The sequence below is a fragment of the Filicampus tigris genome, chromosome 2 (assembly GCF_054856515.1).
Source record: "Filicampus tigris isolate MCC_2025a chromosome 2, RoL_Ftig_1.0, whole genome shotgun sequence".
In the NCBI taxonomy this organism is placed as follows: Eukaryota; Metazoa; Chordata; class Actinopteri; order Syngnathiformes; family Syngnathidae; genus Filicampus; species Filicampus tigris.
Window position 1 is genome coordinate 8,480,429 of NC_141218.1, and position 26,634 is coordinate 8,507,062.

Here is a 26,634-nt window from a genome sequence, read left to right on the forward strand (position 1 = left end):
CACCCGGAAATCTCTGATCCTATAGAACTGCCCCTGCATGAGCCAAAAATGATAATGACCATTCATTAGTTAGCAGTACAAAGAACTACGTTTTTATTCTGGCTAGCTCTGCACCAAGAGAAGAAACCTTGGAATGCTGTGAAAAATCATCACCTCCTCCCGCTGCTTGCGTCATCTTTTTGTTGTTAAGGGCAACCACAGGATGGAGTGGAATGCAGGAACGTTGTCACCTGAGCACAGTGTGCGTGTGTAACGCGAGTGACTAGTAGCTCGCAAGTTCATGAGTTGACTGTGTGCAGAATGGAAGCTAAGATTGTTGACTTGGAGGATTTGAGCAGAATATGCAGAAAATCTTTCGAGTCGGGTCTTTGTTGTTTGTCGACTATCAGCCACTTGGAGTAACTTTCTGGATGTTTTAATAACCTGGGTCCAACTGAACCCAAGGCTAAAAGATGTTGGCAAATTTGAAGGAAACAAGAGCGCAGGAACATGCAGTCAGAAAATGAATGTTTCATCGTTTTGTAGAATTTTGACCACAAATTGATGGAGTGCTAAGATTGAAATCCGAAACATAATGTTCAAGTTATTGTAAAATGGATAGCAAAAAAATCTCGTAAAATCTCAACCTCGTGTATTACACATTTTTGAAAATTTGGTCCAGATTTATAGCAAGGATCATGGAAGTTGAAGCTCATGATTTGCTGCTGCGGGCCACATAAAATATGCCTTGCCTGGTCTGGCCCCCGAGCCTCGAGTTTGACACCTGTGCCATAGCAATATACAGTATAACCACTAGAGGGAGCATCTGCTTGTTGAGGACGTGCAGACCTATAGCAGCCAATTTGAACCTGGAGTCTCTCCCATTCCCTTATATTGCGTTAACTGTGTTTGGCCCCCATAAATTCATCATAACTAGTCGAATTTGTTCCCAGTTTTCACTTTGTCAGAAACATCAGACATGCAGCAGTTGTCATGACTAATTTTGTAATTGGGGCTTTCTTAATATATCACATATCAAGGTAGGGCCTGATGCACTCTTTAATTTAAAAAAAAGAGATCTGCAAATAAAAACAACAGCGATGACCTTGACTTTGAAATATTCTTCTGTTCGTGTACATCGTTGAGCAGTGTGAAATTGATTGAGGCATGAAGCTCTGAACACACATTTCAATGAAGGTCAACATTGAAATATAGGCTCCTCGCTCTCTCATGGGTTCAATATTTTACATCCTATTCCGAAAGGAGTCAGTGTCTCACAAGTCATGAACCTCACCTCACCGCATGCACGTCACTGCACAGCGTTAATAATAATTGCTCACTGCACAGTCCTTCCCGCGTGCATTTGCATCTGATTGCTTTGCTGCGCGTGTGTGTGTGTGCGCGCGCTCAACAGTTTAACCTCGGAACCGCAACAACTGAGGCTTTCTAATCTGTCTCTCGCTCCTTCCTCCTCCGCCCTGCTGCCTCGCTATAGCCACTTTCTCTCCGTCTCTCCCTCTCTCCCCCCCTGCCTGCCTGCCTGCCCGCCTGCCTTCCCGCCTGCTCGCCTGCCTCAGCTCGTCCTTCCTGATCCGACTCATTTCTGGCACCGCGAGCACAGCCGCGGCTGCGAAGCCGAGCACCAGCGGAGGAGGAGGAGGAGGAGGAGGTGGAGGAGGAGGAGGAGGAGGAAAGGGCCCGGCGGCGAGAACTCGGAACCGGCCAGCGAGCGAGCGCGCGCGCGCGCTCGGCAGGTCGGCGGAAGGTAAGCCGACTGTGCCCTTGCTTTTACGGTGTGTTGTGGAACTGAAGGATCCCGCTCGAAGGACGGTGGCGCTTCCGAAACGGCGGGCGGGCTTGATCCTGCCACTTAAACGAGCCGCTTGCCTTCGACGTGCAGGGCGGGATGGGGAATCGAACGCGCGCTCGGACCTGCCAGGCTACATTGCTACGAGCGTCATTTTCCTTCCATCTTTGACCATCGTCATCACCATCATCATTTCCACCACACATGTCGCCATCCCAAAGGGCCATTCTGTAGCTCAACACAGGAGGAACTTGCTGTACAGGAAAAGGTTTGTGTGTGTGTGTGCGCGCGCGCGTTTTTGCGTGAGTGCGCGTGTAGGGGTGCGTGTGTGTGTGTGTGTGTGTGTATGAGAGAGACAGAGAGAGATAGTAAAAGTGGGATGCGGGGAGAACGAAACTGATGCTTGATTTTGTCACCTCCTCTGCAGTTGGTTCCGGATCGAGCTTGATCCCAAATCTTTCCGAGCTTCATCCGCCATGGCTTCCAAACTGAACCCCAACGTTCTGTACGTGACTGAGCCCAGCGAGTCGGTCCAAGCTGCCGAGAGGACACCTCTTGTAAGTCCCGTTTAAGAATTGGATTTAAAGGGACACTTTTGAGAAACTCAAAGACTGCTTCCCCATGGTAGCGAGAAATTATGAATATTGCAACGCTCGCTTTTGAATGATACTTGCAGAGAGGTATTCATGATGTTTACATTTTCGGTGGTTTATGTTTTTTTTTTTTTTTAGTTCTGTGAATGAGTGGGACATATAGCACTAGCCAGCCGAAATAAGCTTGAACCCCCAGGTCGCCAGGCCACATAATTGACTTTTGGGTATTTGATGATTTTTCCAGGATTTGTAATTATTTTTTTTACACATTGTTTTCTGCTCTCAATTGGAAACATATAATGATTTTTTTTAATCAGTATTTTCTGAAAAATTTTGGTGGTTTGGAAAAAAAAAATCTAAGTTTTTGGGGGGGAGAGAGAACTAATCAAAAAGCCACTCAAAGTACAGCCTGCAGGCCGACGCCAGTTGCCTCTCTGGTCTTTATACTGTTTGCCATCTAGTTGGAATATTTAAATAACCATCTACATTGGTCTAGGACTATTTCCATTCAGGCTGAAAGTGGAGATTTTATAACACTGTGTGACTGTAAATTATGCCAGCCTAGAAGTAAAAATAGACTACTGTCTTATCTTTTCCATAGAGTGCGTACAAAATTAAAAGTCTGGGGCTGGACAAGATAAATTACAGCTTATTATTATTATTATTATTATTTACATTGTAGCTATTGAAAAAAGCTTTGTCCGTATATTTGTAACTGGTGTTGCTAATGTTTTAGATGTATTTGTGTGTGTGCATGCTCACGCAAATTTTAGTCAATATAAAAATGGATGTTGACTGTGTTTCCAGGTTTTTGTTTGGAAGACCCCTTGAGATAGCATTAGTCACCACATGCCCCCCCCAAAGGATAAAAGTCTAGCTCCGCCACTGTTGTACAGTAAACCTAATTTATTTGTTGAACCTTCTTTTCCTGAGTAAAGAAGAACAGATTTTCATTTTCAATGCCTTCCTGACATTTAACTGCAGAGTAAGACAACAACGGTGTTATCGTTGCATAACAACAATATCATATTACATCATAACACGTGATCTAACAAATAAGAGGTGTCAAACAAGCTAATAGCAGGTGTAGGTGCTTTAGCTGCGCAAAACAGAAAGTAAATGTTGTTTGTGCTATGGTCAAAAGTAGTGTGTGGCAGCAAGAACAAACTGGCAGCTCGTCATCGGCGTTTTCTTGCGGTTACGCAGGCCGGGGATGCGGGAGACGAGTCGTCCGACAGCGACGGCGAGCAAGAGGAGACGTCGCACAAGCTCATCCGCAAAGTGTCCACTTCCGGCCAGATCCGGGCCAAGGTAGGCGCCTTTTTGCATTGGGAACACTTCAAAGTCATTTTTTCGGCAGGAGAACGTCGGACTCGTTCCACTGTCCGACATGTGGCCAAGTTTCCTCCACCTGACATCATTATTACTCCCCTGGCAAGGTTTTACTATAAAGCATGAACCTAAACTCTTCTCATCTGAATCATTAATAAAGTGAAGCACCGTTCGATCCGCTACCCTCAGGCAAGCTCAATGTCATCGTGTCAAGTCCAGATGATTATATATTGCCGCTACCAAGCATTCACTGTAAATAACATTCAGATCAGAGACACAGGATTCCGCTGCCCGTTGCCATGGTGATAGCCTCCCATAATGCCGACCGTGTCCACCGGGCCCGTCATCTTTCTGGGACGGGCGGTGAGGCCTGCAGTGCTGAAAAAAAAAAAAAATGAAAAAGGCAATAGAATAAGAAATGTGGGGAACTTTGGCCAAACGCCAAAAGAAGCTCAGCTACGCAAGGGCGGCGCTACAGGGTGGCCAGAAGTGGCCGAAACCACCCCTTGTCGCTCTGTGCCCCCCCCCCCCACTTAGGGGAAAATTTTGATATCCGTGATTTTTCTGCCACAACATTTTTTTCTGCATATTTAAAAAAAAGAATTGTACAATTGGTCTAAATGTAAAGTCAAAAGTAATAAGTAAAAAAAGATGATTTGAATGAATGAGCCATTAAATGTAGAATGCAAAATGACATCGTCTGTCTGCGACAGTTGATCACTCTGATTGTCTGTTAGATATAAATAGACTAAGAAATATTACACAAAAGCGAAGCCACTGCAAAGAAAACGGCATTATCTCCTAAATTAAGATCAACCAAAATGTTGCTTTTTACTTCGACCTGTTCCTGCTCGATTATGAGTTTGATGGGCATTGTTCTGCATTTGAGTCGATTTCATGAAAACCTGACCTGTGGATGGTGTGATGAAGAATGATCGATGCACGCACGGCCACCCCTCATTGAGGTGCAATTTTGAAATTTTTTTCCGGCTACGCCCCTTTCCTATGTATGCTAGTGAGGTCACATGAGCTCTATGAAGAGAGTCGCCCTCTTGGGGATCGGGGCCGCAACGGTTTATTTGCATTTCCCGTTAGGACGTGCGTCGCCGGACGTCTTCGGCCTCTCCCGCTGCGCCTCGCCTCATTATGTCGTCCGCCTGCGCCGACTTGTTAGGGATGTGCCGATTCCTCGGCGCCCTGACATCCTCGCCCTTGTCGGATTAACGGCTCGCCTCACACAAGTTGTGATGCCCATCAAAGATCCGATCTTAACCTCGCTCGTTTTTTTTTTCTTTTCGGCGCTCCCGTGAAATGCGTCCCCTCCTCGCGGGAGTATTTATTTCCTTGGCTCTGCGTCCTTTTACAGCCGACGGCCCCCGCTCGTCAGCGGCAATGTCAGGTCGTGGCCGTGCTCACCTCGATGTGACCTTGCAGCCTCGCGCTTACGCTCAGCCTGCTTGACGTTTAGGACGGATGAGCTTGATTCATATTCTGGGTCTTTTCGTGTCCAACGAAAAAGTGCCTTCCTCCCCTGCTCCAAATTGAGCTTTTTTTAACTCCAGGCTCCATTACATAAGGTTTCACACTCTTCTTTTTTTATTGGTTCTCCTCATGTGTTTCACTTTCGCAGCGTAGGTGTGCCTTCGGCCTTTGTTGCATGTTCCGCACACGCAAGCAGGCACGTCCCGTCACGGTGTCGCTTTCCACGAGCGGCATTATGACGGTGACACATAATGACTATATCCACTTATCGTTCAAAGACAAAGATGAACACAATACTTTTTTTATTTTCCAGGCTCGATGAATTGCCGTTTACATGTGTTTTTTGTTTATAAATGTCATCAACGTTCAGTCGCGCTGCGGCACTGAGAGAAAGAAGGAATTAGCGTACTCGAAGTAAAGTCTTCCAACGGCTGCGGTTACACAAAGTTGAGGTGCGTGAATGGAATTAGTTTCATACACCAAACAAACCGCAGCCGTGCGGGTCGGGATATTTTGGATTCAAGCCGGATGGATGTCGGAGCGCCTGCTAGCATCAACGAGCTGGTACGTCGCATTTGTATGAAAGCAGTCACAATGCAACAAACCCCAAAGTCAATTTGAAACACAACCACGCCACCCAATTTCTGTAACCGGTAAAAAAAAAATAAAAAAAACAACGCAGCAGGACACGGAGGGCATCCATTTCCCGACAGCTTGCGATTGTAGCATCCCGCAGATAGCGTTAGCGTTAGCATTACAGCAAGGGTCGCCTGATCAATGCGACCAGTTAGATACACACCTTTCTGAAATAACACATTTGCTGAAATGACCTTTAATCCTGTTATAATTATGCATTGTCAAATGACCAGTTCGAAAATCACAATGTCCCATCACCTTCGCAGGCGCGCGGGCACCGCGTTGGTGACCCCTCATGCTTTATAGTGAAAGAGGTGAAGCCATTCAACACTGTTGCGAAAACCACAGCGTTGATAGAAATGCTGCAGACTTTTGACAGTCGGTACAAATTGTCGTGCAAAAATATTTTCCCGAACAGCCATCTGAAGGAGAAAACATCTCATTTTACTCTGCCACTACACACATGCTCGTATATTCTTGTTTAATATCTAAGTGCAATTTTTGTGAACAGAGCCCTTCTATCGTTTATCGCCTACAAAATGGGCATCTGTCATCGGCGGATAGACGGAGCGGTCTGTCACATCTCTGCTTTTTACTTTTACTTTTCACATTTACACGGGTCATACTTTTGCCTCCTTGTCCTTGACAGTTAATCTACATTTCTTTTTTTTTCATTTATTAAAGATATTTCATTTATAGTTCTACATTTCAATGCCAGTCTTGAATATTTTTGAGAAATTAAAAATCAATTACTCGTATTGTTATTATCAGTAGTGTGAAAAAAAAAACAAAAAAAAGCAACGATACTATCGTTTATCGTGATAGTTTCTGGAAAAACATATCATCGTAAAAACATTGCCGGGCCTCCATTTCTTCCTCCTCTTAAATGATTCTCAGTTTGCCTCTTGCCCTCTTTCTCCACTGCCTCCTCCTTTAGCTGAGGAACGAATTATCTTCATCTATTTAGTTGCCTACTTTTCCCTCATTGTGACGCAGTTGCGCAAATTGCTTCGCGTCCGCACAGAACTGCTCAGGAATCTTAGTTGAAACAAAGCCCGCCTTCCAGACGCCATTAACAACAACACCGGCTATCTGGTGTTATATTTTTAGGTGTTCAAAAGTTCCAAGGAAGTTGTCCGTGCTGGAGATATGCTGCTACAAATGCGTCAGTAAAGCTCTACTTTCCCGGAGATGTTTTGGCCTCATCACATTTGTTCGCTTTTATCCTCCTCTCGCTTGCCTCGCAACGCAGCGCACCACTCACTCCGTGTGTGGGTGTCGACCGAAGCCAAGATGAGGACGAGTTATAGGTGCGCGTGTGGGTTGGCGAAAGAAGCGCACACACCATTGTGTGGGATTGCCGACGTTGTGCCCGCGTGTCTTTTTGTGTGCGGGCTTTGATTTATGCCCCTGGCTGGATGCGATACCGTCGCAGTGCTACGCCAGGGTCGATACCGAGAGGAGGGTGAGTCGGAGGGACAAAAGGCTGCAGGTGGGAGATATTGCCGGAGTGGAAAGTTTACTGCAAATCTGATGTGTTTAATTCAACACCATAAGGGTGTTCATTTTAACAGTCCATATCCGTCCGCACAACTCGGTGTTGATGTAACGCTCGAACCAGAAAACTCCAGTGGAAAGTAAGTCCATCAAATGCCATTCTGTGAGCGTTTTGCCTACCTTCAGGAAGTTTGATTCCATCTTACAAGCGTGGAGGAAAATGAAGAAAATTGTCAGGACGCTAACTAGTGAACTTCAATCGTTGCTTGAAGAGGGAAGTCAACCCAAACGTTTTTTGTTCAAGAATATGTTCTATGCAGGCCCACTAGGTGAAACAAGGCACTATGATTGATATGAAACATGAATTAAGCAGCAAAAATCCACCCGCTTTTAGCCATCTCAGTGGGCGGCCATTTTGTCACTTCTGTCGACATCACAACTGCTCAGGGCTCAGGTAACGACAAATCACGGCTCACCTGTTTTCTGAAGCTGAGCCGTGATTGGTCGTTACCTGAGCCCTGAGCAATTGTGATGTCATTTTCACGCGACAGAAGTGACAAAATGGCCGCCCCCTGAGATGGCTAAGAATGGGTGGATTTTGTTGCTTAACTCATATTCCACAAACACAATATTAATCAAAACGCTGTGTTTCAACTGGTAGGCCTGCATAGAACATATGCTTAAAAAAATATACGTTTGAGTTGACTTCCGTTTTAAGGTCATGGTTTCATTTCCAAAATAGACACCAATCAGAGTTGAATCCAGGTGACACCCCAGTTTAACATCGTATCGGTGTTACATCTTGGACTACACAGGCTATTTTTCTTTTTTACTGTGTGGTGTCAATTCAACACCGACATCGTTTTTAACACAGTCCCCGAACTTTTAGCACCGGTCGATTTGCCGCGTGGTGCCGAAACTCCAAGTGGAATAAAGCGGCCGCTCAATGTAAAGGGACACCTGAGACAGAAGTGATCAATCCACTGCCGGACTGTGTGGAGCAGTAAAACCGAATACAGGATGACGTCAAACTAAATATTTCAATGCGGCTCCGTGCATGCGGCTCCGTGCATGTCTCTTGCGATTTCACTGGACTTTTCCTGTCCCCGCCTGGGTTGTTCTGCCTTCGGCCCACCTCGTGCGTTCCGTTCGCTCTCCTTCCTGTCCTCTTCTTGTCCTTCGCGTCCTTATCTCCTATCCCGTCCCTTTTTTGAATTCTCCCCTTGTTCTCTCCTTGCATCCCCTAGCGTCACTCCCTCTCCTTTTTTTGTCTTTTCCCTCCCCGTCACGCCCTGTCCTTCCTCCTCCCATAAGAGCTCAGCCTGCAACAGCCCATTAAACGAGAGCGCGTGCGTGCGGGCGTGCGCCCCCGTGAGACAAAAATACAGCTAATGAGCTATCTTCAGCGCCTGTGTCAAACGAGTGTCACTCACTTTGAAAATGAGCTAATGACAAGGAAGGAACAATGCCTCCCGCGCTTGTACGCGTGCTGAACTTCAGATGGGCGCTCCCAGTCAGTAGCTGTTGTGCGTTTGCGTCATCGCTAACGAGCTTTAGCCTGACTTGTGCGCTTGTGTTTTTTGTAGCCATCCGGATGAGTGGAATCGATAGCTGGCATGTGTTTGTGTGTGAGGGGTTGTGTGCGCGTGCGTGTATCGATCACTCGCCATCTCCCGTTTGATACCTAATGGGGACTGACAGCAGAACTTTGACACGCACTGTTTGTTTGTAATACGAGCTACGGCGCACACAGTGCCGTGAAAAGGTACTTGCCCGCTTGTCAAATTCAGATTTTGTTGCAGTTTCCCCACTTTAATGTTGAAGATCTTTAAAAAAAAAAATGTTCATGTTAGGCAAAGATAACCTCGATAAACAGCATATATATAATTTTTAAATGTGAATTTGATTCACGAAGGGAAAAAATGTTCAAAGCTATCTGTCCCTGTGTAAAAAAAAAAGTATGTGACGTACAGCGAGTGTTGATGACATCAGTCTCTATCTTGGTTTCTTTTATCTTTCATCCCTCACACATTCCTGTATTTTAAAATATTTTGTGATTACAGCTGTTTTTTTTTTTTCTGCATGGATTGTAGGGGTGTAACGAAAACCGATTTGAAAATCGGTTTTAATCTAACCAAACCGAATCGAATGATTACATTGTAAAATGTACCGTCTTTGAATCGAATCACACCCCATGTATCGGGATAACTAGCGACTCAGTTGCACACCAGGTATAAATCGGTGTAAATCAAGTTAGTGTTGCTGATGATTTGTTGTTCCTTTGAATTTAATTGACTTGAACAGTAGTCTGAACTTCGGAGAGCTTTCATACACATGCACATACATACATATACATATATACACATACATATACATATACATATATACATACATATACATATACATATATATATATATATATATATATATATAAAATCCAAAGAGGCCCAGTGAATTGTAATGCAGACAGGCTTTGGTGCAGCCTCTCGTTTCCCTTTCAAGTTTGCAATCTGAGTAACGAAGTCGCAAAGCGGTTGCAGTCCGCCGACCAGGCCACCACATCCTTCCATGCGATCAGGCCTCTGCTCGTCAAATCTTTGGAGTGGGGCAGGTAATGACTTTTGACTGAACGTCTGCTTGCATTTTCGGGGTGTAGGCGTAGCTCAGAATCTCTGAATTGACCTTACAGGGGACACAAGGCGCCACCAACTCACATTACTGACAGTGGCTTTTATCCTGCGCCTGGCCTGACTGCAGATCGGAATTTTATCGGCTAAATGGCTGTGATGAAAAAGCAGATTACTTTGCAGAACCTGTTGGGGATGGATGGGGGCGGCCTTAGCATGTGCTCCTTTCCAAGAATAGCCCATGATCTACTCCTCCTATGCGGGGGTGGCGGAAGGTTTTAATAGCTAATGAAGGCCAAGGCCCAATAACTCTGAATGAGGTCATGCCCGTTCTCGTGGAAATCTCGGAAAATGTCACCAAATGATATCTCGCTGTAAATGAACGCCGGATACAAATGGTCATGAAATGAGCGCTTCTTTGACGGGCGGGCAGGGTAACGATGATGAGGACGAGCTGGACCGATGGCTCGGATCGCCGCGGGGAATAGGGATGAGCTGGAAAATCTTCATCTCGGCTGGTGAATGGATACTTTTGAGAGATGTGGCCAGTTGCGGAGAGCAATTGCGTGCGAGTCGTGCACATGCGGAATCCTAGCTAGTTCTTCGGTACAAAAATATTCTTTGCATCCCAAATGACTCAGTAGCATGCATGTCTAAAAAAAAAAATCCATCAAGTCTGAGCTGCTCTGACAGTTTTTGATGCACATGCTTTTTGGCACCGTTCTAACCACCATTCACGTCGCAATCAATAACAACGTGCTAATCACATCAGGACATTCGGGACAAGCGGCTGTCATCACTTTCCTTTCCCTGTGTGTGCGTGTCTGCGGAGTGTGTGTGTGTGGGATTATGCAGCGGCGCACCGGAATCAGATTTGGTCCGTATGCTCCGACTAGCCACATCCCTCCCCTCTCCCATTCTCCCTCCTCCCGTCACTAGCAGGAGATTATGTGTCCTTTCATGCACAAACCCTACAGGCAGAATGCCAAAAAGGGAATGATAGGACAGAATTACATTAACAGTAAAAATGTGGGTAAACTTGAGTGCGTGCGTGCGTGCGTGCGTGCGTGCGCACAGAGTAGACACTCATCCGCTTCTTTTCCTGTACAAGTCATGTGTGCTGTGTGTGTTAGCGTGTCTATAAATAAATACACGGGGGTGCATGAGACAGGATGTGGTCGCCATGGTGCGAAGTCCTCCCACGCCTTGTTTTAACTGTGCCTCCGTGCTAGCGGTCAGAGCTACATGTTTGCGCATGGCGCCCGATGCGAGGCGTGTCTATTTCAAGCCTCCCAAATATGTGTTCTCTCTCTCTCTCTCTCTCTCTCTCTCTCTCTCTCTCTTCTCTCTCTGCCCCCCGCTGGGCAACGCGCACAAGTACCCCGCCGATGTCCGGGCCTGGCGCGACTGCAAAAACATGAGCGAGCGTGTGTGAAAAGGTCACAGGGTGCCGGCGTCTGTGCCTGCATTTGATGAATAAGCAGCTAGTGAACAAAATAGCTAGCAGCTATTTACGAGATTTGTACAAAAGCTACTACTGTCGTCGGGTGTTTGGTTTCCTTTTTGTTTGTTTGCCTTTTGTACTCTTCCTTTTCAAGCTTGTGCCATGTGTCATTAAATTGCCTTTTGTTTTTTATGGAGTCATTTTTGGGTCAAGGCAGAGTGCATTCAATGTTGGTGGTTGGTGTGTAGATTCGTGCAGCATTTTATTTATTTATTTATTTATTTATTATTATTATTTTTTTTTATAAAACCAGTAAACCAGATCAGTTTGTGAATAATGCCGGACACGTGCAGGGGTTAGGGTTTGGGTTCGGGTTGGTTTTGGCATCGGGGCCGGTCGGGGGTGATCACATTTGGAATGTTTGGCCTTGGTGGTGATCTGGGTGACCGCACAACACATGGAGACAATAATGAGCAGACAAGTGAGAAAAGTAACATGTTACGGTACTATGTTACATTTAGGCGATAAGGAAGTAATATAACAAGTTACTACTTATTTTTCTGTAATATTGTTACTGTTACTGTGTCCAGCAATGTGTCACCAATTATCAATTATACTTCATTTATCACTATTATGTGTTGGACCAATAACCGATTTTATTTCAATACATACACACAATGGCAATGTAAATTTATATTTCCCGTGTGTGAAAATTAATTGGAGTATGTTGATCATTTTATTTCTGGTGAGCAGTCTGGGTTTATTTATTTATCGAACCAAATATCAGTTCCAATATTTGTATTTTAAAAAATGCATCTTGTTATTGATACAAATATTAATCATAGCCGGTGATCTCCCATCCTAGAGTTGAAACATTGAACATTTTAACCCACACTTGATAAATTTAGCATTTTTTTGCATTTTGCATTTTGCTTTAAAAATGTCCCGAAAAATTAATAAATCAATGAAACACTGATTATTAAAAAGTAACATAAAAGTAATAAGTAACTTATTACCCTACACAGATGATAATATTGTAAAGAAACATTACTTTGAATGCAAGTAACTAGTAATATCAAATATTTGACATTCACATGACTGCAAATGAGTTTATGTAAAAGTAAAGTTTTGTTATGGTCACGCACAGTAAGGCGCTCTCCATTCGTTCAACTTCGATGAGCGCGCGCTTGTCTGCCACCGTAAAATTGCATCGTCATAAAATGGCCCTTTGATAGTGGGAGGAGACCCTACTGAAATTCTTTTTGGGACTTTTTTTGTTTGTTTTTTAACTGATCAGTTGGAGCCCTGATCACAGGGCAGCAGCCGCCATGCTTTCACATCTTCGGTCAAGTTAAACAAAGTTGTGAAGCTTGATCGAGTCTGGAATGATGGGACTGTTTTTGAGGGAAGTGTAAAAGGCCAGCAGAACCAGTGAGTCGCAGGCTTTGAGCTCGTCGAAATAAAAAACCAGAATGACAAGTGCACGCACACGCACGTGTGTACACACGCACACGCAAGAGGGGAGTGGTGTGTGTGTGTGTGTGTGTGTGTGTGTGTGTGTGTGTGTGCGCTCAGGTACGAACAAGTCTATTTCCTTGTGGCTATAAATATTACTAGCGGAACCTGTCTGACTGGCACTGATAGTAAACACACGCAGACACTAAAAGGGGGCGGGCCTTCCAGCGCACCTGAGGGGGTGTTGCAACTAACAAGGTGTGAGAGGCAGGAAGTGGCCGCGTGTTGTTTGAGGAGCCGCTAGTAAGGAAAGGGAAGTTGCGGGCCGGTCCGGTCTGGGTTGTCCAAAAGTGAGCTGTTATGCGTCGTCTGACCTTTTCCTGTCAGTTTTACTTTGTTGCTTTTTTGGTGGGTTGGTAATTAACCCCCCCACCCCCCCCAAAAAAAACAACAATTAGTCGTCCGAGGTCCATGCCACGTGTCGCGTGCCGATGCCGGCCCTCTGCCGAGCGAGGTGGTGCTGCGTGGCTCCTGTGTGCGATGAGGGTCGGCTCGGCGAGGACGAGCAGCTGAGCCCAAAGGACCCACCGGAAACCAATTTGGCCCAAAGCTGCCATGGGAGCAACTCGTTGCAAGAGGTCAGTTCGCCAGCAAAAAAGCAACACATTAATGACGGAGAGAGGCGTCTGTGGTCGGTTCTGAGCGCTCACTTTGGACCTGTCCCGTGTGCTAGTGTCGCGTAGGAACAAAGTCCAAGCAGCCATAAAGAGGAATGCCGGCAGATAGCCTCCAGTGCTCAACTCGCTCGCAAGTGTCATTTTTTTTTTGAGTAGGCAGTACTTTGGACCCGCTTCGGCTTCCCCAACACTTAACCAGCAATCGCCATTATTTGCACATCTAGTTCAAACGAGTGGCATTGATGTGCAAAGGAGGCCGCGGACTGACGGATGACGGCTTGTTTTTCTTTCAAGTCAAGTCGCCGCCGCTAACTGCGGTCGGAGCTCGCCGGGAGAGTTTGTAGAGGAGCCTGATACACAAATACACAAACAAACAGAACGGTTTGCCGTCCACCTTGCTAGCTTGCTCAAGGAAATCAAATCGGTGGCCCTTGAGCGGTAGTAGAAATCACGACCTTCGAGGAAGGAAGCAGCCAAAGCTTCGTTTAGTGCGCTCGCTCACGTGCGTTGTCGTTCTTTTGTTTTTGTGTGCGCAGAAAAGCGTGAAAGAGGGAAACCTGTTGAAGCAGACAAGTTCCTTCCAAAGGTGGAAGCGCCGTTACTTCAAGCTCCGAGGGAGGACGCTCTACTATGCCAAGGACTGCAAGGTAAGAGGCGGTTTCGCAAAAAGTCGGCGTGTCGAGAATCGCTTGCAGAAAGGGCCGTCCACCGTTGTCAACCTACTGTCTTTGTCAGTCTCTTATTTTCGACGAGGTGGACTTGTCGGACGCCAGCGTGGCCGAAACCGGCACCAAGAACATCAACAACAGCTTCACGGTGAGTCGGACCCAAATGGCGCTGACCAGCGATGGGAATCTGCGGGGACGTCACGATTCGAGCCCATTACGACTCAGAGGCCCACGATTCGATTCAATTCCGATTCCGAGGCCTATGATTCGATCCGGTTCCGATTCCGATGCATCGCTACATTGGCTTACATTTTATAGCCAATGCAAAACACTGCTACCTTTTTTTTAAAAACAAAAACCTCAAGAAAGAGCAAGGATTTATATTTCACACTTTGACTTCGCTGCGCTCGTATGAGGTTTTGCTCGTTCCGCCGTCTTGTCATGCATTAGCTTAGCCCAGCACAGACATCTGACGTACAAACGCACGTAATCACTTGCGCATGCGTTTTGTTTTTTTTAATTAACTTTAAACATCGATTTATGAATGGATTCAGAATCTTTTTTTACGCGCCTAACGATGCATCGAAAAAAACCCCGATTGTTTCCCACCCCTACCGCTGACCGTGCGTCCTTGGTGAGGCTGCACTGCTAACGCGCCGTCTTACGCAGGTGATCACTCCTTTTCGCAAATTGATGCTGTGTGCTGAGAACAGGAAGGAAATGGAAGACTGGATCGGGGCCCTCAGATCGGTCCAGAAGTGGGAAATCTATGAGGTGAGTTGACCCCCGATGTGGACGTTCATCACGCTATCCGCACGATTTGGGACAACCGGACAAAAGTCCTTTCAAGGCAGGCATGTGGGTGAACGTTTTTGCCATGGCTTCCTGTCCGCGCAGGCCAGCCAGTTCAACGTGGAGCATTTTTCCGGGATGCACAACTGGTACGCCTGCTCGCACGCCCGACCTACCTTCTGCAACGTCTGCAGGGAGGCCCTGCCGGGCGTCACCTCGCACGGCCTGTCCTGCGAAGGTACGCCCGCGCCCGCGCCCGCGCCCGCGCCCGCGCGCGCTTTGCCGGGAAGCAAACACATTTTTACGTGCCGTCTTCCCAAAGTGTGCAAATTTAAGGCCCACAAGCGCTGTGCCGTCCGCTCCACCAACAACTGCAAGTGGACCACGCTGGTCTCGATCGGCAACGACATCATTGAAGACGAGGACGGGGTGCGTTTGTTGGACGCCTCCGCTACGTTTTACTCGGATGAAATGTTGACACTGCGGTCTGCGTTCTTTTTTTTTTTTTTTTCCTACTTTTGCCAGGTGTCCATGCCCCACCAGTGGCTGGAAGGCAACCTGCCCGTCAGCGCCAAGTGCGTGGTGTGCGACAAGAACTGCGGCAGCGTGCGGCGGCTGCAGGACTGGCGCTGCCTCTGGTGCAAGGCCATCGTAAGAGCTTCTTGTGGTTTTATCGTCTCTTCCTTTCATGCTGTAAAATCCCCAAACGATTGTGGCAAATCAAAGGAATTTCGAAATAGAATGAGAGAGATACTCCATGATGCGAACTCCATCCCACGCTTGTACTTAACAAGGTGCGCGTCGGTGTTGAGTGTTTTGGTCGGGCGCGAGACACCGATCCTCACACTTGAATAAGCGCGCGCACAAATAAAGTGGTATTTGTTAAGGTCAGCGAAGTGTCACTGGTTGCATTTCACGACTACACGGAATTACTGCTTACTTTATTTGTGTATTTGTGTGCGTGTACACATCAGGTGCACAGCGGCTGTAAAGAACAAACGGGCAAAGTGTGTCCCCTGGGTCAGTGTAGAGTGTCCATCATCCCTCCTACTGCACTTAATAGCATCGACTCCGATGGTGAGAGGCTTCTCGCGCGCGCGGGCGCGCACACAACGCCTGACCTGTGACCCTCAACGTTTCTTTTTTTTTTTATACGTCAACTTGTTAGGCTTCTGGAAGGCCACGTCGGCGTCCTGTTCCAGTCCCCTGCTGGTCCTCGTCAACTCCAAAAGCGGGGACAACCAGGGTGTCAAGTTCCTGCGCAAGTTCAAGCAGCTCCTCAACCCGGCCCAAGTTTTCGACCTGATGAACGGGGGCCCAGAACTCGGGTAGGGTTAAGCGCTGCCGCCCACGATCAAGATAAGATTTTTTTTCTCAACTCGCCTTGCTTTGCATTCCAGGCTGCGCCTCTTTCAAAAGTTTGTGACGTTCCGTATCTTGGTGTGCGGGGGCGACGGCAGCGTGGGCTGGGTCCTTTCGGAGCTGGACAAACTCAACCTCCACAAGCAGGTGAGAGCCGAGCGGGAGCGATGGTGGGACGCGAGGGCCGTGTTGTCATTGAAATTCGTTTTGGTTTGAAAGAAACCATCTACTTTTAAAATGATAAAGTTGATGAGCAATTGATTTGATCAGCTTCAATCAGAAATAAATGATTATGTTTAGCCCGGACGCAACTTAGAGGAAACATTGCCGCTAACCTGTTTTTTTTTTTGTTTTTTTTTCTTCATCCGCCTGTTTTTTTTTTTTTGTTTTTTTTTTGCGGGCCCTGGTTGACTAATTATTTTTTTGACAGTGTCGTGTATTCCAACAAGCCTGCTTGTGTTTGGCCTCATTAGGAAGCTCACCAAATCCCAACATGTCATTGTGATATCTGGTCACTGTTGATGTGGGGCAAAGTCAGCTGTTGTCTCTCCAGCCCGCCCGCAAGTACCTCATAAGGGTCCGGATGCGGCGGACCCCCAACAGCCGCACATTGTCGTTGCAGTGCTTTGTCCCTTATACGGGGCAATATCAGCCGTCTCCCATGGCCCCCTTTAGCTGTGGGGGCGGGTGGTTAAATCCCAGTTCGACTTTTACACCTCCGGATGCGTCAATTTCCCGGGGATGCGCTGTGAGAGAAGCTACAATGTATGACAGCGGTTTTGCTCACACACGGTTCCGCCCGCGATGGTTCAAACTGTGGTTTGACTTCCCCCTCCGTTGCCCCTCCCCCGGGCAGTGCCAGCTGGGTGTGCTGCCGCTGGGCACCGGGAACGACCTGGCCCGAGTTCTGGGCTGGGGCGGCCTCTGCGATGACGATGCCCAGCTGCTGCAGATCTTAGAGAAGCTGGAGAGGGCCACCACCAAAATGCTGGACCGGTAAGCGACACTTGGCCGGATCTCAAAAAGTACATTCCGGTCACGAACTGTACTTATTTTGGATCATTCTAATGATTGCCATCATTCCTCCGATTTTTGACCCGTGTGTGTGTGTGTGCGCATGTGGTCAGGTGGAGCGTGATGACCTACGAGATTCCCGCCACCTCAAAACGCACGCCGTCAGCGAAGGAAGACGACACCCTCGACTCTCCCCTGCAGGTGAGCGTGATTGGCGTTGATCAGCAGCATCGGCCTCATCCCAATCGTCATCTCATGTGCGTCTGTGGCTTTTTTCAGGTTCACATCACTCACTATGCCGATTCTGTGGCGTCCCACCTGGCCAAAATCCTGGATTCCGATAGACACAGCGACGTCATTTCCTCCGCAAAGTGTGTGTCCGATGCAGCAGCCTGCGCTGGCGGTGTCACATGACCACTCAAAGCCCATTCCTCCTCCCTCGACAGGTTCCTGTGTGGGACGGTGAATGAGTTTGTGGCAGAGGTGGGCAAAGCGTACGAGAGAGCCACGGAGAACAAGGAGGAAGCGGATGCCATGGCAAAGAAGGTTAATGTTATGTAACGACTTATCTGTCAAAAGCTCCACCATGATGCCGCTCCTGTCACGAGTCGGTAAAACGACAATATGCGCGATAGCAGAATACTGGGATATTCGCGGCTAGGGCTTTTACCTTTCTGGAAAGATAACAGAGAAGCTTTTGGAATGTTTGCACATTAACCAAGAGAGCCTCCAGGGCCTGCGTTTGTGTATTGGGAGCGAAAAAGGATAGTTCTCCAAACCGTTCCCGCAAAATTGTAATCAAAAAGACTCATTTTCTCTGTTCTCCCAGTGTGCTTTGTTGAATGAGAAACTGGATTCCCTGGTCAAAGCCTTAAGTGAGGAAGCTGAAGCTCAGGTAATAAAAGGAGCAACAACAAGGGCAAAAAAAAAAAAATACAAATAAAATCCTAATTTCCTATTTTTTCCAGGTTGTGCCAGCGGGTTCTCGAGCCAGCCCGGACGGCGGTGGCTCAGACCCAGAAAAAGATGGCGTAAGCGACGTAAGCTCCGACGCCCAAGCTTACCGCTCCAAGGAGCAGCTGATGCTGCGGGCCAACAGTCTGAAAAAGGCACTGAGGCAGATCATCGAACAGGCTGAGAAAGGTGAAAGAGGAGCGCCTTTTGTTTGGGCTCTCGAGGGGGCCGCCCGCTCACTCGTGTCATTTTTGCAGTGGTGGATGAGCAGAACCGACACACTCAGGTCAACAGGATGTGGTCGTCCTCTTCCATCAAGCGGGAAAACAGCGAGGAACTCAAGGATGCCGACATTCGTACGTGGAAAGCAACATCTATTTGTCTCAATTCACATCTGTCCACAAATGAGCTTCGGTCTTGCCATCGGCCGCAATGGCCATTTAGGAGTTGGGCCAACTACATGTGGCAGCCTCATAAGCATGTTTGTTTACATTGGAAAAAACAAGTATGAACAACTCAGCCAAACCAAAGTGGGCATGCCCCACCCACATGAAAAAGAATGCTTTAAAGAAAAAATCAACCCATACCCAAACATATTTTTTTCAAGAATATGTTCCCAGCAGGCCCACTAGTTGAAACACGGCATTCTGATGGATATCGCGTTTGTGAGATATGAGTAAAGCTGCAAAATCCACCCCTTTTTGTAGCCATCTCCGGGGGCGGCCATTTTGTCACTTCTGTCGACTGAAGATGATCACAACTGCTCAGGGCTCAGGTAACGACCAATCACAGCTCAGGTTCAGAAAACAGGTCAGCCGCGATTGGTCGTTAGCTGAGCCCTGAGCAACTGTGATGTCATTTTCAGTGACAAAATGGCCGCTCCCAGAGATGGCTAAAAACGGGTGGATTAACTCTTTTTCCACAAATGCAATATTTATCGAAAAGCCTTGTTTCAACTAGTGGGCCTGCATAGAACATATTCTTGAAAAAAATATGATTGGGGTGACTTCCCTCTTTGACTTCCTGAAAATTTGTGGTGGGACCACAGAAAAGAGTGTTGTAAGCAACTCTGCCAAATTGTAATAATAAAAAAAAAAAATCAAGTATATAAAATGTGGCTTGAACAGTAAAAAAAAATGAAGTCATTCTTTCCGATCACAATTGCTGTGGGCGTGTCCGCAGAATGTGCTGACACCACGCCCTGCTCATCTGCCAACCGTCACTCGAATATTCCACTTCTTGCCCTGGAAAATGGATGCTATTTGGTTTAGCATCTTTCTGCTAACAACATGTTTGAGCTGCTTAAAGCCTCTGGTGGCTGAAATAGTCGACCCCACAATTGCACTTTTTTTCCCCCAGAAATAGCAGAAAACCCCGCCCATCGCAATTTTTGTATGGCGTGGTCAAAAAGTCAGAAAATGGTTTATTTTCCTGGCAAACTACTTTGTTTACAGTATTTATGTACAGTATATAATGTACTTTTAGAGAACAGTTCTGAAGTGATTATTGTAGAAATGTCCTGTTGCTTTGCGTCTAGTCTGCTGTGTATCTAGGAGGTCATGTAGCGAAGACTACTACAGAAGTCTTGTTGCAGTTTTGGGATGTAGCCATAGCTAGCTAGCTAGCCAGCTAGCTGCACGTCACCGGATAACCACTGATGCAAATTATGGCGCTCAAGTTGTTATATAGTGGACAAGAGGCGACTCATGCTGGACTCCAAAGTGCATCACGCGGTGTACAAGTGACTACTACATACAATAGTCGTCAATCTCGTACGTGTTTTCAGAAATTATGTTCAAAAGTCTCTGCGTTTTAATTGACAGGGTCTTCAACTTTGCTTATCGTCGCTGTCCGGTGAAAAGCACTTATCTCCAATTTTTGGAAACGTTTTTAAATTTTCACTTTAATGCGATGTCTGTAACGCGGGAACATGATTCATGTAAAAATAAGAAAATGAAAAAAAAAAAATGGATATAAGTGTTTTCCACATGACAGCGACGTTATGTTTCTGTTTTACTTTTAAACCTAAAAGTTGAGTGTTTGTTTTTCCTTACCCAAGCTTCCTCTGTCCAGGCTACAGAAATCTGAGTCCGTCCTCGCCCATCGTCCTGGAGAAGCCGGCGAGGCTCCACACGGTCAACTTCAACGAAGACTCGGTGTAAGCGTTCATCCACTCTTCATCCGCTCGGTGTCACGCTCGTTGGTCCTCACTGATCATCTCCATTTGCTTGCAGGCAATGCTGGGAAAAGTGTGTGATGAACAACTACTTCGGCATCGGTCTAGATGCCAAGATCTCGCTGGAGTTCAACAACAAGCGTGATGAACATCCTAAAAAGTGCAGGTAGGCTAAAGATAAAACACTAGAGATGACGCACAAAGGGTTAAGGCAGGGGTGGGCAATTTTAGATGTCACCCTGGTGCAACCCACCGGATTCAAATGATCGGGATCGTTGTCCAGCTTCTGAAGACCTTGCTGATCATTTGAATCAGGTGTGTTGCAGCAGGGAGAGAGGGAAATCAGGCAGGACAGCAGGAACAGGATTGAAGACCCCTGATTTACATGATGACTGAGATGAACCGTCTTTGTTTGTGGATGTCCTGCAGCAGTCGTACAAAGAACATGATGTGGTACGGAGTTCTGGGGACTAAAGAGCTGGTCCAGAAGACCTACAAAAACTTGGAACAGAGGGTTCAACTCGAGGTTTGGTGCATCCGCGAACACACACGCACAATTGTACACTATTTACAGGACACACTATCTAAACGCTTTTCAAAATGTCAAGAAAATGATGGTTCCGTTTCATGAAACAACAGAAATTTAACACCGAATTTCTCTGGTTAGTGCGACGGCGTCGCCGTTCCTCTACCAATCCTCCAGGGCCTGGCAGTGCTCAACATTCCCAGCTACGCAGGTGGCATTAACTTCTGGGGGGGCACCAAGGAGGACAACGTGAGCACATCTGAGAGTACGATGTTCAAAACAGAAGGGCCTCGGGTTTCACCAAACTCTTTGGCTTTTTGCTCTAATTCCAGAACTTTGGTGCTCCGTCTTTTGATGACAAGAAGCTGGAAGTGGTGGCCGTGTTTGGCAGCATGCAGATGGCTATGTCCAGAGTCATCAACTTGCAGCACCACCGGATTGCACAGGTTACACGCGCGCACACACACACACACACACACACACAGCAAGTCTCGAAAGACCCACTTCTTCATATATGCGTAATTATATGAACTGAGAGGTTGTGAGGTTGTTGCTGATGGACTTCTCGGTGAAGTCCTGCGCATAATCCTCCCAATGCCTTCGGCTGACGTCGTCCATCTTGTGCTCAGTGCCGCCAGGTGAAGATCACCATCCTGGGGGAGGAGGGCGTCCCCGTGCAAGTGGACGGCGAGGCCTGGATCCAGCCGCCGGGCATTGTCAAGATACTCCACAAGAATCGAGCACAGATGCTGACCAGGGACAGGGTACGTCGAGACGTGGCACACATTGATGATGTCATTTCGGTCAGGAGGGTTGTGACGACTTTGAGTCTCCCGAGCCTGACTTGTCCTCACCTAACTGAGGTCATCTCTGTCCCAGCCGAACCACCTCCTCACATGTCCTTTTGAAATATCCTCACGGTCTATTGCTGTCCGTCGGCGCTCCTACGCGCGGGCCAGGCGTTCGAGAGCACGCTCAAGTCGTGGGAGGACAAATTAAAAATCGACAGCGACCGCGCCAACAGACCCCGGCTCAACTCGCAGCAGTCCATGGAGTACCTGACGGACGAGGAGTGCGCCCAGGTGCAGCAGCTGGGCATCGTCGCCGACACGCTCATTAGCAAGTCAGTGACCCCGCCTCCTCGGGGGGGACTTTTGCGTCTCGGTTCATGACTCCCAGCGGACCAATCTTCAGCCGCGCCTGCTTTTCGTCCTCCCCAGGATCCGCGAGACGGCCAAGACCCACAAGCTGGTGGAGCAGGAGCTGGCGCATGCTGTCAACGCCAGCGCCATGGTGCTGACTGAGGCCAAGCTGTCCAGCCCCGAGGTAGGGATGCCAGGCGGAGGCAGATGGGTCCAGACGGGTCGACAGATGGCCCGTCGGACCCACGCAATGCGCATTTGTACACGAGATGTGCGCGGACGCCGTTATGTGTCAACGCTAACCGTCCTGCAGCTGCGTCAAGGATGCGAGATCAAATGCATCCGGATGTAGCGGCAGTAAATGTTTCAGCTTATTTCCCACAAATTCACGTTGTGTCAGTATTTGATGACTACATCAAAATTGATCATTGTTTCTTTTCAGTTTCTGAGTCGCAGTACGGCCGTGGAAATCGTCAACAGCAGCAAAGTTCTGCAGGCAGAGACGACCATGCTTCTGGACGGACAACATCTGGTAAGCGCTCCCACCACTTGCCGCTGCCACCTTTTGCCATCTGGTCTATGACGCACCCTCCGACTCCTCCTCAGTCCGAGTGCCCTGAGGAGGCGGAGCTGCGCTTAACCCTGAACAGCCTGAGCGCTGAGCTCCACAAGCTGGTCGATATCCACTGGATCTGTCCACTGATGCACTGTGCGGAAGGGGTAAGGGCCGCAGCGCACTGTGGCGCGGTCGTGCCACGGGCGAGCATTCTGATCACACGTGGGATCGTTTGTGCATACAGGAGTCGGTGCGCCCCAGCAGTAAAAGCAGCATAAAGCTTAAGATCATGCCCAAGGTGAAGAGGGAGAAGGAGAAGCTCCACAAGCAAAAGTCCAACAGCTCACTCTCAGGTTTGAACAGCCAACGCAAGGCACCCAAAATCATCTGTCAGACAAATAAGAAGCTTCAAGCGCTGCACATATTGAATGTCAACAAATGTTAGCCGAAGCTGTTGATTTGAGCATGTTACTTTGCTTCCCTCTAGTGTTCCGGGGAGGTAGAACGGTCAGCTGCATTACTAGCTATTTTGAGCGGCTTTTACACAGCGTTGTTGCCCATTCCATATTGGGCTGGGTTTTTATTTACCGGCGTCTTCTGGACCTCGTCCAACAAAATGGCCGCCCTGCTTAGAACATGATCGCTTGTGGGTTGCACCGCTAACGTAATTAGATCATGTCAGTGTGCCATCTATGATTGTTTTCAACACAAAGTAGCACACACAGGGAGTGTTTTTTTTTTTTAAATTAATATCCCCCCGACAATGAAAATCAAACCGTATCGTTATGTTTGTAAAGGCACACATGATACATGTATGGTGCTTAATTTGAGGCTAATCATTGCAGATGTACTGTTTTGTGGAAGCACATTTCTGGTATGTCGGCGTGTGTACATATAAAGTACCTCCAAGACCTGGCAAAAATTATAGAATCACCGACCTCTGAGAAAGTTCATTCACTTGTTTAATTTTGTAGAAAAATATCAGGAAACAGGAAAATATTGCCTCTAGTTACGAAAGAAATTTCAGGGTACGAAAGGTAAAAGTAGGGGCTGCTACTAGCAGCTCCGGAATTTCCTAAACGCAACATACTCATAGCTGCTCTGTCATATCAAATGGCAACTTTCTGGCTTGGAGAAGAGAGATCAAGAAAAACAAATGTGGTAGTCGGTAACAGTTACTCGTTTAGACCGAGCATAAGGAAAAAAAAATTACGGAATCACTCAATTCTGAGGGGAAAAATTATGGAATCGTGGGGGGAAAAAAACAGGAAAAGAACACCCCAACACACTAGTACTTTGTTGCCCCACCTCTGGCTTTTCAAATAGCCGGCAGTCTCAAAGGCTTAATGAGTGATAAATACTCTTCATCAATCTGGCTCCAACTTTGATTGCTTTTGCCACAACAGCTTTGAGTAGAAGCACCTGTGTGTGGCAGCGTTTTTACTTTCTGGACCTGCATTTGAAACCTCTGACCAGTATGCTTGCTTTTGAAAACCTTCCCAAGTTATTTGCAATTTGATCCAGATTTTAGACACAGTTGACTGGACAACCAACATGATGCGTGATGATTCACCTTTCAAACGTTTGATAATCCTCTCCTTCGTTTCAGTTGACATCTCACGTGTTGGAGCCATGATTCATGTCAATTCGCTTGGTGCAACAGCTCTCCAAGGTGTGAGCACTCCTGTTTAACTCAGACTAACGGGCAGATCTAATCTGATGCAGGTGTTAGTTTTGGGAATGGAAATTTACAGGGTGATTCCATCATTTTAGTCCTCAGATTGAGTAATTCCATATTTTTCCCCTCTCCTTGGTCTGAAAATATAACTCTTACTAACCACATTTTTTTTTCTGTTTTCCTATTTCTTAAGGCAAGAAAGTTGCCATTTGAAATGACTTTAGTTTTGTATCATGTCTGTGATCTGCTTTCTTTCTACAAATTGAAACACCTGAATGATCATCCTCCCTCTGAGACCAGTGATTCCATCATTTTTGCCAGATATTGCTTGTGCATGAACGAGCATGCATTTGGAATTTCTAATTGTTTGTAGTCGCTCTGCTTTAGGAACATTGGACGCCAAGTGTGCGACTCCTGAAGCCGAATCTTCGGGCAACTGACGATCTTTTCCGGCCTCTCATCTTGACCGCCACGGGTGGTGAGACGCCTTCCTCCTGCCCGCCGACGCCCGCTGGCCTGGCTGAGAGCCACCCATGATGAGCTCTGCGTCTTGCGTTTCCCCGCTGTACATTTCTTTTTGAAAGGGTCTGCTAGCCTGTGGTATCGAAAGAGCCTACAACGAATGTGTCTTTTTGTCCGAAACACAGTGTTTACACGTCGCTTGCATGCCGATCGAGTGCAGCCATCTTTTCCGCACCCGTTGAGTGAGGGTTGCAAACGGAAGCGCCCTCAGATTGAAGTAAGACTTTTGGGGATGCCTTCCATGACAACTGAATCCGATGTGCAGAAAAATCTTGGGGATGAAGAGAAAAGAAAAAAACATAGATGAATGTATTTTGTGTGCTGAGCTGTGAATACTACTGATAATAATCATAATAATAATGTGCACATCCAAGTAAGTGGTTCTTGGTTTGTTTTGCTTGCCATGGCCTCAGCAGGTACTCCAGAGGTCACGGGGTGACTAACAAACAGCTGATTGTAGATGTAACGCACCAATGTGAGCCTTTGCTTTGCCAGTGGTTCCCAAATCTTGTGGCTTTGCTGCCTTCCCGTGCATTCATGAGCGGGATAGGAGAAATCATGAATTCAAGTAGGCCAAACAGTAAAAAAAAAAAAAAATTAATATTTGTGTGAGCGTGATTAAGATAAGTAGATGCTTGTGAGGGGGCGAACAAAATCATACTGTGTGGTATTCATGTCTTATCAGGAACATTCTCGTTTGTTTACACTCACGCTCGAGCGTTCGTTCGCTCGCCCCGCTGTGGTCGGATGCTGCTACTGCATCCATAGTCTGCTGCCGCCTTTTTTGCCTTTCGAGGCTTTTGTGGTGTTGTGCCAAGTCGAGCGACCTGGCAGCTGGGGTGGGGGGACGGGGTGCGCGCGTGCATGCGTGCAATGTGGCGTTCATTTCAAGTTTACTGTGTCTTGCCTTGCACTTTACAGACTTACTTCATGGGGGGGCGGGGGGGGGGGGGGCAATATGCGTATGCATGTGTTTACATGTGTGTGTAAAATTAGGTGAAGAATACGAAAATTATTTATGATTAACTATAAAAGATGTTCGTGAACACACACGTGCACGCATGCCCGTTGATGACGTGTGCTCCGTGTCGTTCCTCCTGCTGCTCCTGTGTCCGCTGTTGCGCCGGTCCAACTATGTAACTGTGGTAACCATGGCAACCATTTGAAGTTTGAAGCCAAAGCTTAAAGTGGACTCATGAATCACTGATTTATTAAGATAAGATGTTTGTGTATACAAGACGTGTAACTTTGAAATTGTATCATCGACTTATTTTGAACATATGATTGCAACGTGTGTATTGGTCTTAAAACGAAAGCTTATGCATATTTAATTTTATAAATGATTGTTTTAATGTAATTTAACGGGAGTTACAGATGACCCCGCAATGTGTGTGCGTGCGCGCACGCGCGCGCAGCCAGCTCTGTCTCCTCTGTAGTGTGCGACGACGTGTAAAAAAGACACGCTTCGGAGATTAAAATGACTTAATGGAGTGTGAACGAAATGGGTGCGTCTGCTGCTTCTTGCAATGTGTCTGACAGAAAAATACATATCCATCTGTTGCGTTTGTATCAAGATGATTGCCGCACCTTCTCCATGTGTTGAAGCCGATCCAAGATCAAGTTGTCATTTTCTCATATTGAATACTTGTGGTGTTTCGAATAAGGAGCAACAAATGGGTTATTTCATGTAGTGGCTTTGCCTCTTCCCCTAAGAC

At 47.0% G+C, this 26,634-nt stretch overlaps 1 protein-coding gene across 3 annotated transcripts; it reads left to right on the top strand.

Moving 5' to 3' along the window:
• The first annotated feature begins 1,648 nt into the window (after positions 1-1,648).
• Positions 1,649-26,421, top strand: LOC147151277 (diacylglycerol kinase eta). Of its 3 annotated transcripts, XM_086017755.1 has the most exons (33): positions 1,649-1,744; positions 1,880-2,054; positions 2,214-2,343; positions 3,586-3,690; positions 14,066-14,176; positions 14,265-14,345; positions 14,867-14,971; positions 15,095-15,227; positions 15,312-15,418; positions 15,515-15,640; positions 15,964-16,066; positions 16,158-16,317; positions 16,390-16,498; positions 17,208-17,347; positions 17,479-17,566; positions 17,645-17,736; positions 17,812-17,911; positions 18,195-18,260; positions 18,334-18,508; positions 18,577-18,675; positions 20,393-20,477; positions 20,554-20,661; positions 20,925-21,021; positions 21,163-21,270; positions 21,354-21,467; positions 21,651-21,785; positions 21,981-22,144; positions 22,242-22,347; positions 22,606-22,695; positions 22,770-22,883; positions 22,964-23,072; positions 24,329-24,391; positions 24,785-26,421. In XM_086017755.1, exons 3-33 carry the CDS (start codon positions 2,263-2,265, stop codon positions 24,835-24,837), a joined length of 3,327 nt encoding a protein of 1,108 aa, XP_085873881.1. In that variant the 5' UTR covers positions 1,649-1,744; positions 1,880-2,054; positions 2,214-2,262; the 3' UTR covers positions 24,838-26,421. The 3 variants fall into 3 exon arrangements, with proteins under 3 accessions (XP_085873881.1, XP_085873882.1, XP_085873883.1); XM_086017756.1 differs by lacking the exon at positions 24,329-24,391 and having other exon boundaries at positions 1,650-1,744; XM_086017757.1 differs by lacking the exons at positions 1,649-1,744; positions 1,880-2,054; positions 2,214-2,343; positions 3,586-3,690 and adding an exon at positions 13,081-13,490.
• The last annotated feature ends 213 nt before the right edge of the window (positions 26,422-26,634 follow it).